Source organism: Pogoniulus pusillus, chromosome 3, assembly GCF_015220805.1.
Source record: "Pogoniulus pusillus isolate bPogPus1 chromosome 3, bPogPus1.pri, whole genome shotgun sequence".
NCBI classification, from domain to species: domain Eukaryota; kingdom Metazoa; phylum Chordata; class Aves; order Piciformes; family Lybiidae; genus Pogoniulus; species Pogoniulus pusillus.
Window position 1 is genome coordinate 46,619,953 of NC_087266.1, and position 13,951 is coordinate 46,633,903.

The 13,951-nt window shown below is 45.2% G+C and overlaps 1 protein-coding gene across 1 annotated transcript in view; it reads right to left on the reverse strand.

Annotated features, from left to right (window-relative positions):
- EPSTI1 (epithelial stromal interaction 1) overlaps positions 1-3,430 on the reverse strand; it is a 43,364-nt gene extending 39,934 nt beyond the window's left edge. Inside the window, 3 exon segments of the mRNA XM_064168108.1 lie at positions 2,465-2,488; positions 3,280-3,317; positions 3,426-3,430. Coding sequence (XP_064024178.1) covers positions 2,465-2,488; positions 3,280-3,317; positions 3,426-3,430 — 67 coding nt within the window.
- Positions 3,431-13,951: the final 10,521 nt, after the last annotated feature.

Genomic DNA, 13,951 nt, shown 5'->3' on the forward strand with positions numbered 1-13,951 from the left:
AGACTACACATTCCTGGTTTCAGTCAGATTGTCAAACCTCTGCATGATGTGACTCGTAAGAGAAACAATTTCGAGTGGGGACCTGAACAACAAGCAGCCTTTGATCAAATTAAACGAGAAGTAGTCCATGCAGTGGGCCTGGGACCTGTGAGATCTGGTCCGGACATCAAAAACATTCTGTACACGGCTGCCAGTGACAATGGTCCAACTTGGAGTCTTTGGCAGAGAGCTCCAAATGAGACACGTGGTCGTCCACTTGGTTTCTGGGGACGTTGTTACAGAGGTTCAGAGATAAATTACACTGCAACTGAGAAAGAGATTCTAGCAGCCTATGAGGGAGTGAAAGCAGCTTCTGAAGTGATTGGAACTGAGTCACAATTGCTTTTAGCTCCTAGACTGCCAGTTCTTAACTGGATGTTCAAGGGCAAAGGTTCATCACCACATCATGCCACAGATGCAACCTGGTCTAAATGGATGGCTTTGATAACCCAACGAGCGCGAATGGGTAATCTTGACCGACCTGGTCTGGTGGAGGTGATCACCAACTGGCCGGAAGGCACAGACTGTTCCAAACCTCCAGAGGAGAAAATAACTCGTGCTGAGGAAGCTCCTCCCTATGGTGATCTCTCTGATGAGGAAAAGAACTATGCTTTGTTCACAGACGGTTCCTGTCGTCTTGTTGGGAACAAGCGAAGATGGAAGTCAGCAGTCTGGAGTCCAACCAGGAGAGTTACCGAAACGAAAGATGGCGAAGGAGAATCCAGTCAGTTCGCTGAGGTAAAAGCTGTTCAACTTGCTCTTGATGTGGCTGAACGTGAGAATTGGCCTATCCTTTACCTCTACACCGACTCGTGGATGGTAGCCAATGCTCTATGGGGTTGGCTGAAGGACTGGAAGAAGAATGGTTGGCAGAGGAAAGGAAAGCCTATTTGGTGTGCTGATCTATGGCAGGACATTGATGCACGGCTGGAGAAAACTCCAGTGAAGGTGCGGCACGTAGACGCACACATGCCTAAGAGCAGAGCCAATGAGGAACATCACCACAATCAGAAGGCAGATCAAGCTGCTAAGATTGCTCAAGCTGATACCAACTCTGAACTTGACATTGACCTTGATTGGAAACATCGAGGTGAGTTGTTTTTAGCTCGGTGGGCCCATGACTCATCTGGACATCAAGGCAGAGATGGAACATACCGATGGGCTCGTGATAGGTCAATTGACTTGTCCATGGACGCTATCACCCAAGTCATCTATGACTGTGACATTTGTGCTGCTATTAAGCAGGCTAAGCGAGTCAAGCCCTTATGGTATGGTGAGAGATGGTCAAAGTACAAGTATGGTGAAGCCTGGCAGATTGACTACATCACTTTACCTCGATCTCGTTCTGGCAAGCAGTATGTGCTAACGATGGTAGAAGCCAGCACTGGATGGTTGGAAACCTATCCAGTTCCACATGCTACTGCACGTAACACCATTGTTGGTTTGGAGAGACAGATCTTGTGGAGACATGGAACTCCAGAGAGAATCGAGTCAGACAATGGTACTCATTTCAAGAACAATCTTGTGAAAAACTGGGCCAAAGAGCATGGTATTGAATGGATTTATCACATACCCTACTATGCACCAGCTTCAGGGAAGATTGAGCGCTACAATGGTTTGCTGAAAACCACCCTAAAAGCCATGGGGGGTGGAACTCTGAAAAACTGGGACAAACATTTAGCACAAGCTACCTGGTTGGTAAATAGTAGAGGTTCAGTAAACAGAGCAGGACCTGCACAATCAGATTTGGTCCAAACAGTAGACGGTGATAAAGTTCCTGTTGTACGTGAAAAGAATCTGTTAGGGAAAACTGTTTGGGTATTTTCTCCTTCGGGTGAAGGGAAACCTGTCCGAGGGGTGGTTTCTGCTGAAGGTCCTGGTCATACATACTGGGTAATGCAGGAGAATGGTGAAATCCAGTGTATTCCACAGAGAAATTTAACTTTAGCTGAGAGAGTTTAAATTCAAGTTGTTAAGAGTTTTCTGTTCTAGGTAACATCGGCGCCCAACACTGAGAGAATCTACGATAGAATCTACAGTACGTGAGCACGAACCCAACATCACCTGGGAGTCCCTGTTCTGAGCTTTTGAATCACCTACATCTGATTGAAGTGTGAACTGAACTTGTATATATTGTTTTAGTGTAAATATTAGTTTAGATTAGATTGGATAATTCTCAGCGATACTCTGAGCGAAGTAGACAAGGGGTGGATTGTGCTAGTTTGAAGCAAGCTAGAATGTTTTGGTAACAGAACTAGATAACGGGCAGTGAAATGAAAAACAATTGTGTCTACTTCTCTCACAGTCACGCTGAGAACTCTGGGAAGAAGAAGAAAACATTCTCCATTTTGTTTCTCACTCTTGCTTTTGCCTTAGACCTGGTCACATCTCATTAACCCTGCTCCTACTAACCCTGCTCCCTAACCTCTTGGCTGCACCTCTTTTCTTCCTGAGAACTGGGGTAAGGTTGAGAGGGGCCGGGGGGAGGTGTTGGGGTGGTTTGAGAGCCCCTCCTGGGGACTTAGGTTTCTGGGAGGGGAGTTGTGCTTTTGTATTGTTTATCCTTTGTATATTTCTGTATATAATTGTATATAACTGTATATATTGTAAATAGCTGCTTGTAAATTCTGCTAGCTGTAAATAAATTGCTTCATCTATATTCCCAGGGTCCGTCTGAGTTAGCTGGGGCAAATACAAAAGTGTGGGGGGGTGGGGTAACCCCCAAACCATCACACATTCTCTTTCTTAGACTCATAGAATCAACCAGGTTGGAAGAGACCTCCAAGATCATCCAGTCCAAACCAGCACCCAGCCCTAGCCACTCAACTAGACCATGGCACTAAGTGCCTCAGCCAGTCTCCTCTTGAACACCTCCAGGGATGGTGACTCCACCACCTCCCTGGGCAGCCCATTCCAATGCCAATTACTCTCTCTGACAACAACTTCCTCCTAACATCCAGCCTAGACCTCCCCTGGCACAACTTGAGACTGTGTCCCCTTGTTCTGTTGCTGGTTGCCTGGCAGAAGAGACCAACCCCCACCTGGCTACAGCCTCCCTTCAGGTAGTTGTAGACAGCAATGAGGTCCCCCCTGAGCCTCCTCTTCTCCAGGCTAAACACCCCCAGCTCCCTCAGCCTCTCCTCATAGGCTTTGTGTTCCATGAAGTGCACAAAACTCTAAACTTACTCAAGTAGAAAGATTGTATTACTATATTGACAATTCAACTTACTTTGCTGCAACTTGTTTCATCTGGAGTTATCAAGACATATGGCCCAACACTAAAATGAAAGAAAACATTTTTTTTTCCTTTTTTCTACAGAAAACCAGAACTAGAAGAAAAGTTCCTTCATCAGCAAGGTGAGTTTTATGCTGCTACAGTAAATTACCTCATATCACAGTATTATTAGGATTGGAAGAGACCTCACAGATCATCAAGTCCAACCCTTTACCACAGAGCTCAAGGCTAGACCATGGCACCAAGACTGGCATTCTGGAACTCTTGGTAAATACTCTAGAAATAATTGTTATGTTTGGAATCAGCTGAAAAACACCAAGGATAGCATCTTCAGAAACTTTTAGATTTGACTCGTCTTGTGCATGTCTCAGTCTAGACTGCTGACCTGAAATCTCAAACCAAACCAGTTCCTTGAATGGAAATCTTCTATGTGGTAGACAACTACCACTTAGTGCCATGGTCTAGTTGAGTGGCTAGGGCTGGGTGCTAGGTTGGACTGGATGATCTTGGAGGTCTCTTCCAACCTGCTTGATTCTATGATTCTACCACAGCTTTCTCAAGCACAGAGTATGACCACTGCCTACTAGTAAGAGTGATGGCTGTCTCCACCCCATACCTCAAGGGCACCAAGCTCCTTGTGGATTTTAGCAGTCTGGCTAAGAGTTGTTGTGATGGACTATGCAAAATTCATAACCTGACTTAATTTTGAGATCCAGGCAAAGGTTGTTAATAACTATGAAAAGTGTTTATAAGCACTAAAACGTAACAGAAAACTTATTCACAAGGTTCAAAACACATGGTTTGGAAATTTATACATGCAGGGAAGAGGCATAACTATAGCACTTATTTTCTTAAAGTGGTAAAACCAAACATTATACTGGAAGAGAAGATTCTGGCAGTTAATTATACTGCTTATCCACTAGAGGACACAAGAAGCTCCTTTCTGCTTATGGCAGAAGGCAATTGGTGAATCAGAAGAGGCTTTAAGTATTTACTCACAAAATACAAGACAGTGCCCAAAGCATATGGAGGGGCTGCTGTCAGCGATCTCAACGCCGTTAGAGGCTTTGGAGTTTCCCAGGCTCTTTTCTCAGGAAGCTGGGAGTCTATAGCATAGCCTCTGACCTGCTTCCTCTTGATTTCTGACTCAGCAGAAGCCTTGCAGAGGAGCAGGCAGGATGCAATGTGGTGTGCAGTCTTGGCACAAAGTCAGGCTGGCTGTGCAGGCTGGTTGCGTGCAGGCATTTAGAGTCTGTTCCTGCTAAACTCAGGGCAGTGCAGTTCCCAGGCAGTTTCAGGATGCAATGAGGCAGCAGCAGCACTCTGTGCTACCTGCTCATCCCTTTTTATCGATACCAGCCTGAGACTAATGGGCCTTTGGACATAGATTAGCCAATCAGAAAGGCATTTTACCAAGCTTGACCAGATTAGGTGAGGCCAGGGCTTTTGTTCTCCTTTCCTGCACTTGTTTCCCCCAGCACAGAGGGAGGGGGAGCAGGGGAACATAACTGGGCAAGCCAGAGTCCTTAGCCTCAGTGGCTCCAGGTTCTTTGTCCTCTCTCCTGCGGTTTCTTCTCCCCACAGCAGAAGGGGGAAGAGCAGAAAAACATGCCTGGGCAAGCCAGGGCACGGGTGAGCCCATTTTTGGCCTATCAGCCCTACCACAACATTTGTCCAATGAACATGAAAAATCATGCTGTTTGTAATAGACCTAGGTCACTGGCTCTCATCCTGAGCCTCAGTTTTCTTGTCAGCCTTATGCATCAGACATGAGGAATTCCTTGGGCACATATATCTTGCTGTCTTGCCTAAGGTGCAACTCACTGAATCAGGACAAAGGCTCTGTTTTGCTAGACTTAATTCAAAATGCAGTTGCTGTCTCAAGGAACAATCAATTTAATGTGACAGCAAAGAAGCAGGACAGGGTTCAGGGTGTATAGGAGATGCAAGGTGATCAAAAGAGTGATGAAAACATGTCAGTTCCACTGGCAGAAAAACAAAGTGCTTTATCTCCACACTGTATTTTGTCAGTACCAGTTTACACTGCTCCCACTCAGTAGAAGCAGAGTCATGGGGGTGCAGGTTCACTGGAAATGCACTACAAGCAAGTTGGCTCCATGTATCAATGTAAGCTCACACCTCTCTGCAGTGTTTGGCAGGGGTTTATCTGCACTCACAGGGACAAACACTTCATAGAATCAAGCAGGTTGGAAGAGACCTCCAAGATCATCCAGTCCAACCTAGCACCCAGCCCTAGCCACTCAACCAGACCATGGCACTAAGTGCCTCAGCCAGGCTTTGCTTGAACACCTCCAGGGACGGTGCCACCACCACCTCCCTGGGCAGCCCATTCCAATGCCAATCACTGTCTCTGCCAACAACTTCCTCCTAACATCCAGCCTAGACTTCCCCCAGCACAACTTGAGACTGTGTCCCCTTGTTCTGTTGCTGGTTGCCTGGGAGAAGAGCCCAACCCCACCTGGCTACAGCCTCCCTTCATCTGATTTTGTTGTAGGGAAGATCTAAGGAGAAGAGAGAAAACAAATAATAAAAGGTGAAGTCTGAGCCTCTCAAAAGGAGAAAGTGTTACAGAGGGCAGATAGTGGACAAGCTAGGACACAGAGAGCACACTTGGCTGTGAAAAAGGAACAAGAGAATGAGGCCTGGGACTAAGGCTAAAAATGGGAAATTAAAGTCATGCAAAGAGATCAAAGTGCAAAAAGCTGCCTGCTGCAGTATCACTGTAATTCAAGGTTTCAGAAGGCAGATATTTATATCCAATTACCTCTTTCTCTTTGAAGACTTATTCTAGGAGGATGTGGATTAATTTATGAGATTAAACTAGTAAAGATAGAGCTGTGAACTTTACTGGTGCCATTTAACATGATCTTTTCTGCTCCCAGCAGCATACTCTGCTGCCTATTAGACTGCTTTTCACCTCTCCATTGAATTCCAGACCCTCAGAGGCAGGAAATGAGGGCAGAAATGCTTCTCCAGCATTTGTGGCACAACTCCAGCAGTGACTTAAAAGATGTTTTGATAACTCATCTTGTTTATGGCATGCAATTCCCCATCACTGATTTCTTTTTTTTTTTTTTTTTTTTTTTTTGGTCAGATTTTTCTTTCTTTGACTCAGTAGAGTAACATTTAAAATTTATCCCAAACTGCCTTTGACAAGTTGCTGTACAGTTAATCAGTTTCAAGATTTTTGTAGTAGTCTTTCTTGGCTGCTTCAGATATTAATACCATATATCTCTCAAGCTCATACATGGAAATCATTAAGTACCTTTTACACTCCCTTCCCTTTGTCATTGGAAAAAAACCTGTCTGGAATTGTGAGCTGCACAGATACATATTTTCTCCCTCAAAAATTATCAGGGCACCTCAGACATCCCACTGCTTCACAGCACTAGAGGACAGAAAGTTTTTTATGTCACCTGATCTATTTGATTATCATAAAATCAACCAGGTTAGAAGAGACCTCCAAGATCATCCAGGCCAACCTAGCACCCAGCCCTAGCCACTTAACTAGACCATGGCACTAAGTGCCTCAGCCAGGCTTTTCTTGAACACCTCCAGGGATGGTGACTCCACCACCTCCCTGGGCAGCCCATTCCAATGCCAATCACTCTCTCTGACAGCAACTTCCTCCTAACATCCAGCCTAGACCTCCCCTGGCACAGCTTGAGACTGTGTCCCCCCCTTGAGACTGGTTGCCTGGCAGAAGAGACCAACTCCCACCTGGCTACAGCCTCCCTTCAGGTAGTTGTAGACAGCAATGAGGTCCCCCCTGAGCCTCCTCTTCTCCAGGCTGCACACCCCCAGCTCCCTCAGCCTGTCCTTATAGGGTTTGTGTTCCAGGCCCCTCACCAGCTTTGTTGCCCTTCTCTGGACACCTTCCAGCACTTCAACATCTCTCTTGAATTGAGTGGCTCAGAACTGGACACAGGACTCAAGGTGTGGCCTGCCCAGTGTTGAGTACAGGGGCAGAATAACCTCCCTCATCCTACTTTCTACAGACAGACATAGAAACATTTCAGTCAGGAGAAACATGCAATACACAGAAAAGCTGCAGAGGCAGTCTGCAGTTTGAGTGATGGATGACACAGAGCCCATCATGTCTGCAATCTCAAATTCTGAATCCTGCATGCAATTCTATTCCTCCAACTAGCAGCACTCAAGGACATTTTTCAAAGCTTTCAGAGCACAGACCATAGAAACCTTTGTTCTACTTTCTCTCGGGTTTGTGTAAAACAGTTTCTTTCTTAAACTGAAAAAAAAAAAGCCCACATGAGAACTGTCATTCACCAATAGTGTTTTTGGCAGAGCTCTGCCCTTCAGTTTTTCTTCGAGCCTGCTACAGTCATCTACCACTGGGGAGCTTTCCAAATGAAGTGTGAAATAGTTTAAAGAGTTACAAAAGTAATGGCTGTTATAAACTCTTTCCAGTTCCACTGTGTTTTATCCTGCAGGTGTATGGGTACATGAATGTCACAGAGCTGAAAAGCTGAATATTTTGCTCTGCTGGGCAATGTGCTCTGTGCAACAGACAGAAACCAAGGAGAGTGTAGTTGGAGAGCAGCATAAATGACTAAAACCTGGGTAGAAGGTCTGGGCAGATTAAGTCTGGAGACAAGACTCAAAGGGAAATAGGAGATGGAATATGGCATTAAATAATATGTTAAGGCTGGATTTTAAAGAGCAAAACAATCAAACTGCCAAAGACAGCTGTGAAACTTCTTTCAAAGACATGCTAAGCTGATCTTTGTATTCAGTTAGCAGGAATTATTTGAAGAGCAGTCAAGTCCATGCCACCACAAAGTATTGTTTTCATCGAGGCTTCTATGCTAGATGGAGCTGCCATATGCTGCTGAGCACCACTGAAGCCGCCAAACCAGAGGGCTGTAAGATGCCAAATCCCAGTGAGCAGACAACTGTCCTGTAGATCTCCCTGTTTCACAGTGCACACATAGCCAGATGCTAATGATAACTGACAGCCCCAGTTCTAGACCTCAGTTGAGCAATATGCTCTGTGCCCTGGCAGTGCCATGAGCAGAGCTCTGGGAGAGTATATGAACCTTGTGTGCAGGCTTGGGGCTCTGGCTTTCTGTCTTCATCAGTGGCAGCATCTTACCAGTTTGCAGCTCAGAGGCAAAAGTGAATTAGAGGGGTTTAACCTTATACACTGCCTGGTTCATCTTAGCTGTATGGGTGCTCTTAACATGGAAGTCAGAAAATAAACTGCATTAGCAGAAAATATTTATCATTGAAAGTCTAAGTTCATGGATTTTGCCCTGTGTTTGCCCCAGGCTAAGAATGCATTTAATTACCACAGTTCAGCTGATGTCTGGAAGCTTGTTAAGCCAGGGTAACTCACTTCTGTATCTTGTCCCTCTGCCTAGCTAAAGCTTTCATTAAAACAACCAACATTTTTTGTATAGTGAGGCCTCAGGATAAAACGAAGAGTTAAATCCTGCATAAGTGAACTTAGAAGGCAATAGAGCAAGAAGGAAAACAGCAGCAGAGACCCAGGAGAAAGTATGAGTCAGAACCTGTAGTTCTGTTGGAACCCAAATCTCAATTCTCTGGTAACCACAGGCTTGTAGAGAAACTTCTGAAGTTAAAAATTCTTCCAAAGAGTAAAAATAAAAGTTGGAACTGAATTTCCAAGAAGGCAGGGCTCAGAATCAGCAGCTTGGTTTGGACTCGACATGCAATGATGCAGCAGAAAAAATGACAGGTGTTTCAGCCAGCACCCCAATTTGGACTATTTCCACCACCTTCTAAAGCTCCAAGGAAATTGTCACAGTGACAGGTCAAATTCAGAGGGTCAAAGGGTCTCAGCCCAAATTCAGTTTGCAGCACTGCTTTCTCTCTTGCCTGAAAGCACCGACAAGCCATTAGCCAGCATACGCTGCTGGGCAGACTATACTAAGACAGAACAGTTTGCTGTGACAGTGTGGTAGACTAACATCAGACCCAGTGAATTCTACAGAGTCAGATACAGGCGTGTTTTATTCTGTCCCCAGCTCCCAAAGCAGCTCAGATAGCTCAGCACAGTGCCAGGTATGCAGCAAGCACGCCAGAGCCAGCTGGAGCACCTGGTAATCACTAGCCACGAGGAGCACAGAGCATGCATAGGTGAGCAGGCTTGGCACTGGGCTTGGCAACACCACTGCTGAAACAAGCTGCCCCTTGCAGAGGCGACCATGTGTTGTGAGTCAGGCCTGCCAGCATGCCTGGAGAGCTGAGCAGGTCAGATGCTGCATCACATGAAGATTAAGACTTAAGCTAGTGGCATGTTTATCTCCATTTCCCCCACTTTCTTTGCCACAATATATTTCCTCCTCCTCTGCACTGCAGCATTTGTTGTCCTTTTGTTGTCCTTTTGTTGTCCCTGTCCAAACACAGTACCCTGCCATATGTTCCCTATTCATCATCTCACCACAGCTCCAAGGGAACATGTTGGGGCATTTAAGAAAGCCTTCTAATACAGGAATTAAGATTTCTCCGTTGTAAGCATGATGAGAAACACAGCAACTCCCACAGTCTGGAGTAACAGAAATCTCACTGCACAGTTTTCCTCTTAAATAGATCCTGCCACCAAATACTTGGCTGCAGGGAGACAAGACTGACTACTGACCACAGAAAAGCTGGGAATCTCTGAACCACCCCACTGGGCTGTAAAGATTCATACATCTGCCTGAAAGGCAGAGAATGTGGGAGATTGCTCCTGTGCAGAAAATGCAGAGCTCAACTCGAAACAGACTGTCAATCCTTCAAATTACCCCTCCCACCAGTGGCAGAGCAGTGGGCAAAAAACCCCATTCTGCTAAGCATCCCTTCCAGTTTTGCAGACTAATTTGGCCTTTTTTGAAAAGAAATTTCACATTGTGAAAGAAAATGACATTTTAAGAAGAATGTCTCAGTAGACTCTAGAAGTGAGAGACTCTGAGGTCTTACAACACTAGTACTCAGCACTGGTCAGGCCACACCTTGAGTCCTGTGTCCAGTTCTGGCTCCCTCAATTCAAGAGAGATGTTGAGGTGCTGGAAGGTATCCAGAGAAGGGCAACAAAGCTGGTGAGGGGCCTGGAACACAAACCCTATAAGGACAGGCTGAGGGAGCTGGGGGTGTGCAGCCTGGAGAAGAGGAGGCTCAGGAGGGACCTCATTGCTGTCTACAACTACCTGAAGGGAGGCTGTAGCCAGGTGGGATTGGTCTCTTCTGCCAGGCAACCAGTCTCAAGGGGGGGACACAGTCTCAAGTTTTGCCAGGGGAGGTACAGACTGGATGTTAGGAGGAAGTTGTTGGCAGAGAGAGTGATTGGCATTGGAATGGGCTGCCCAGGGAGGTGGTGGAGTCACCGTCCCTGGAGGTGTTGAAGCAAAGCCTGGCTGAGGCACTTAGTGCCATGGTCTAGTTGAGTGGCTAGGGCTGGGTGCTAGGTTGGACTGGATGATCTTGGAGGTCTCTTCCAACCTGGTTAATTCTATGATTCTATACTTTATATCTATAATTAACATGCCCATGGGCAAGACTACACCAACAACAAAGCTTGCTGTGGCATGTGGTAAACTAACATCAGACCAAACAAGTTTTATGAAGTCAGATACAGCTGAGTTTATTCTGTCCTCACCTCCCAAAGCACCTCAGTAGCTCAGTTACCTCAGCACAGCTGCAAGGATGCAACAAGCCAGAGCTTTTTTTTTTTTAAATATCATTTAATTGGGAAAGGAAGGAAAGAAAATCCTGATAGATTTGGCTCCACCAAAGAACACAGTTTTGCCAGTCAAGCACTTTAGTAACTCTGCTCTCCTTTCACATGCAATTGTGAAGGATTGTTACCAGCTGTGTGACAATAAACCTTCAGATTTTACTACTTTGAATTGAGGTTTTATTAATGGGTTTTACCAGAATCAATATTATTCTTGTCAAATAGGCCAAAGACAGACTGCTGACTTGGGGCAGCACTTTCTTTTTTCAGGCACTCTAATTTCCCCACTTTCCTGCCCGCTTTTCTTCTCTACAGACTTTTGTTTCTGAATAGACATGAACAGGAGCAATTTGGGAATTCACTTTCTACAAGTTAATTTCATGGCACTTAGCAGATAAAGTGAAGTAACTTAAATGCGAGCCTATAACTATAAGTTGTGCCAGGAGAAGTTTAGGATGGATGTTAGGAGGAAGTTGTTGGCAGAGAGAGTGATTGGCATTGGAATGGGCTGCCCAGGGAGGTGGTGGAGGCACAGTCCCTGGAGGTGTTCAAGAAAAACCTGGCTGAGGCACTTGGTGCCATGGTCTAGTTGAGTGTCTAGGGCTGGGTGCTAGGTTGGACTGGATGATCTTGGAGGTCTCTTCCAACCTGGTTGATTCTATGATTCAATAAGCAGTTTTGAGCACTTGTCTTCATGGTGTTATTTTTCTTCATGGTCTGAAACCACATCCTATATATAACTGGAGGGGAATGTGCAACATTTTATTGCAGTTCTGCATTTGAACAAATACTTTTCCTAGTTAGGACCATTTTATTTCTGCTTCTCATCCTCAGCCTAGCATCACAGGGCTTCTCCAAAGCAAGAAAAAAGATCTGTCCTCCAATACTAGGTGCCCACCTTGTACTCTTTAATAGCCAAGTTTGAAGATCTTCCAACCTGGTTGATTCTATGATCAACTCATGGAGAAGACTACAATATGGCACATCCCCCACATATTTTATGTGTCTAGTTTACATCAAAGGACACCTGATCTCAGATGCTGGTTTTTTTCCCACTCACAACTGCTCTGAAGCACAGCCCAAGACTGAGAGTTTGCGTGAAAACAACTCACACAGAAGTTTCAAAAGAGGCTTCAACTCCTGCTCTGCTGGCAGCAAAACGATACCCTGGCTGTTTCCCCCCCAAAAAAAAACCCAGCAAGCAACACACAAGTTGGAATAGATCCAGTCCTTGGCACAGAGGCATCCTACTTGGCTCCCTCATGTTCCTTCTGCTACACATATTCCAGAAAGCATTCTAGGTTAATGCAAGTCTGTGCATCTTTTGTTCTACTGACACCCAATGATTTTAGCTCTCCAACTGTTCTATTCAACCCTTGATTATCCCAGAGCCTGAAAATCTGCTCTATTCTGAGGGTGTCCTGATGTTTTAATTTGAAATAGCAAGTTCAAAAGCATTGGTGGCTAAAAGGCTGAGTTAGCTTTATAACTGTTTTCACCTGAGATCTTTCTTGAAATGTCAATTGAGATAATAGAGCAAAGATAATAATGGATTAAATATTTATCTTTTGTTTCAAGGATAAAGATCTCCCCTTGTCAACTTCAGCACTTTAGATACTACCTACCACTTCAGGGTCAGGGAAGAAAGTCAGAGTTTAAGCAGCTTCATGCCATTCAAGCTGACTGCTAGCTTCTCCCTCCTGAAGGGATGGAAGCAAATCCCAGACTTGTTCAATTCAACAGCCCAGGCATTTCTTGGGGCTGAATGCCTAAAAGGGTAAGAGTTGCTGCTGCAGCTCAGCTGCACTGACTGTTTTTCATAGTAAAATTCAAAGGAGCTCCTATTTTTGATAGTCATTTAACAGTGTCTTTGCCATTTGAGCCTTTCCCTCATCCCTCCTCCTTACTAACTGCATACTAATGGACACTTCAATATGTACATTCCAGGTATAGGAAATTACTCACTGTTACAGAATCATAGAATCAACCAGTTTGGAAGAGACCTCCAAGATCATCCAGTCCAACCTAGCACCCAGCCCTAGCCACTCAACTAGACCATGGCACTAAGTGCCTCAGCCAGTCTCCTCTTGAACACCTCCAGGGACGGTGCCTCCACCACCTCCCTGGGCAGCCCATTCCAATGCCAATCACTCTCTCTGACAACAACTTCCTCCTAACATCCAGCCTAGACTTCCCCCAGCACAACTTGAGACTGTGTCCCCTTGTTCTGTTGCTGGTTGTCTGGGAGAAGAGACCAACCCCCACCTGGCTACAGCCTCCCTTCAGGTAGTTGTAGACAGCAATGAGGTCCCCCCTGAGCCTCCTCTTCTCCAGGCTGCACACCCCCAGCTCCCTCAGCCTCTCCTCATAGGCTTTGCATTCCAGGCCTCTAACTATCTTGACTGCCCTTCTCTGGACACATTCCAGTGCCTGGACCCATCAAGTATCAGCTGCTTATTCTATCTGGTGCTTTGTGTTGATATTTGCTCTACATTCCAAGCTGTGTCTGAAGCTGTGGTGCACTAGCCCTTACTAGCAAGAAGGCACCCACACAGCCCATGGCTCCCTCCCTCCATCCCAGTGAGGCAGGGAAGAGAACAGAAAAAGGAGTAAGAAAATTCATCTGTCAAAAAAACCCCAAAAAACAAAACAACAACCCACTTTTAATTTTTCTTGTCTGTAAAGCTCTACTGCCTCCAGCTATTAACAACTGCTTTTATTATTGTTATTATTAGTTTGTGGGAGATAGAGAGATAGAAAATGATATTTCTTTTGTTGTGAGAAAATCCTTCAGTGGACACACAAGATGCTAAGAATCACCACATTCCATCTCTCATCTGTGTTTTTAATGAAATTACAATACTAAACCAAAATAACTTCTGTAGAGGAAATTTAAATCTATCCAACTCAGCAGTGCCATAAATAAGAGATATTAGAGATCCTTTCTCACTATAAAGGAT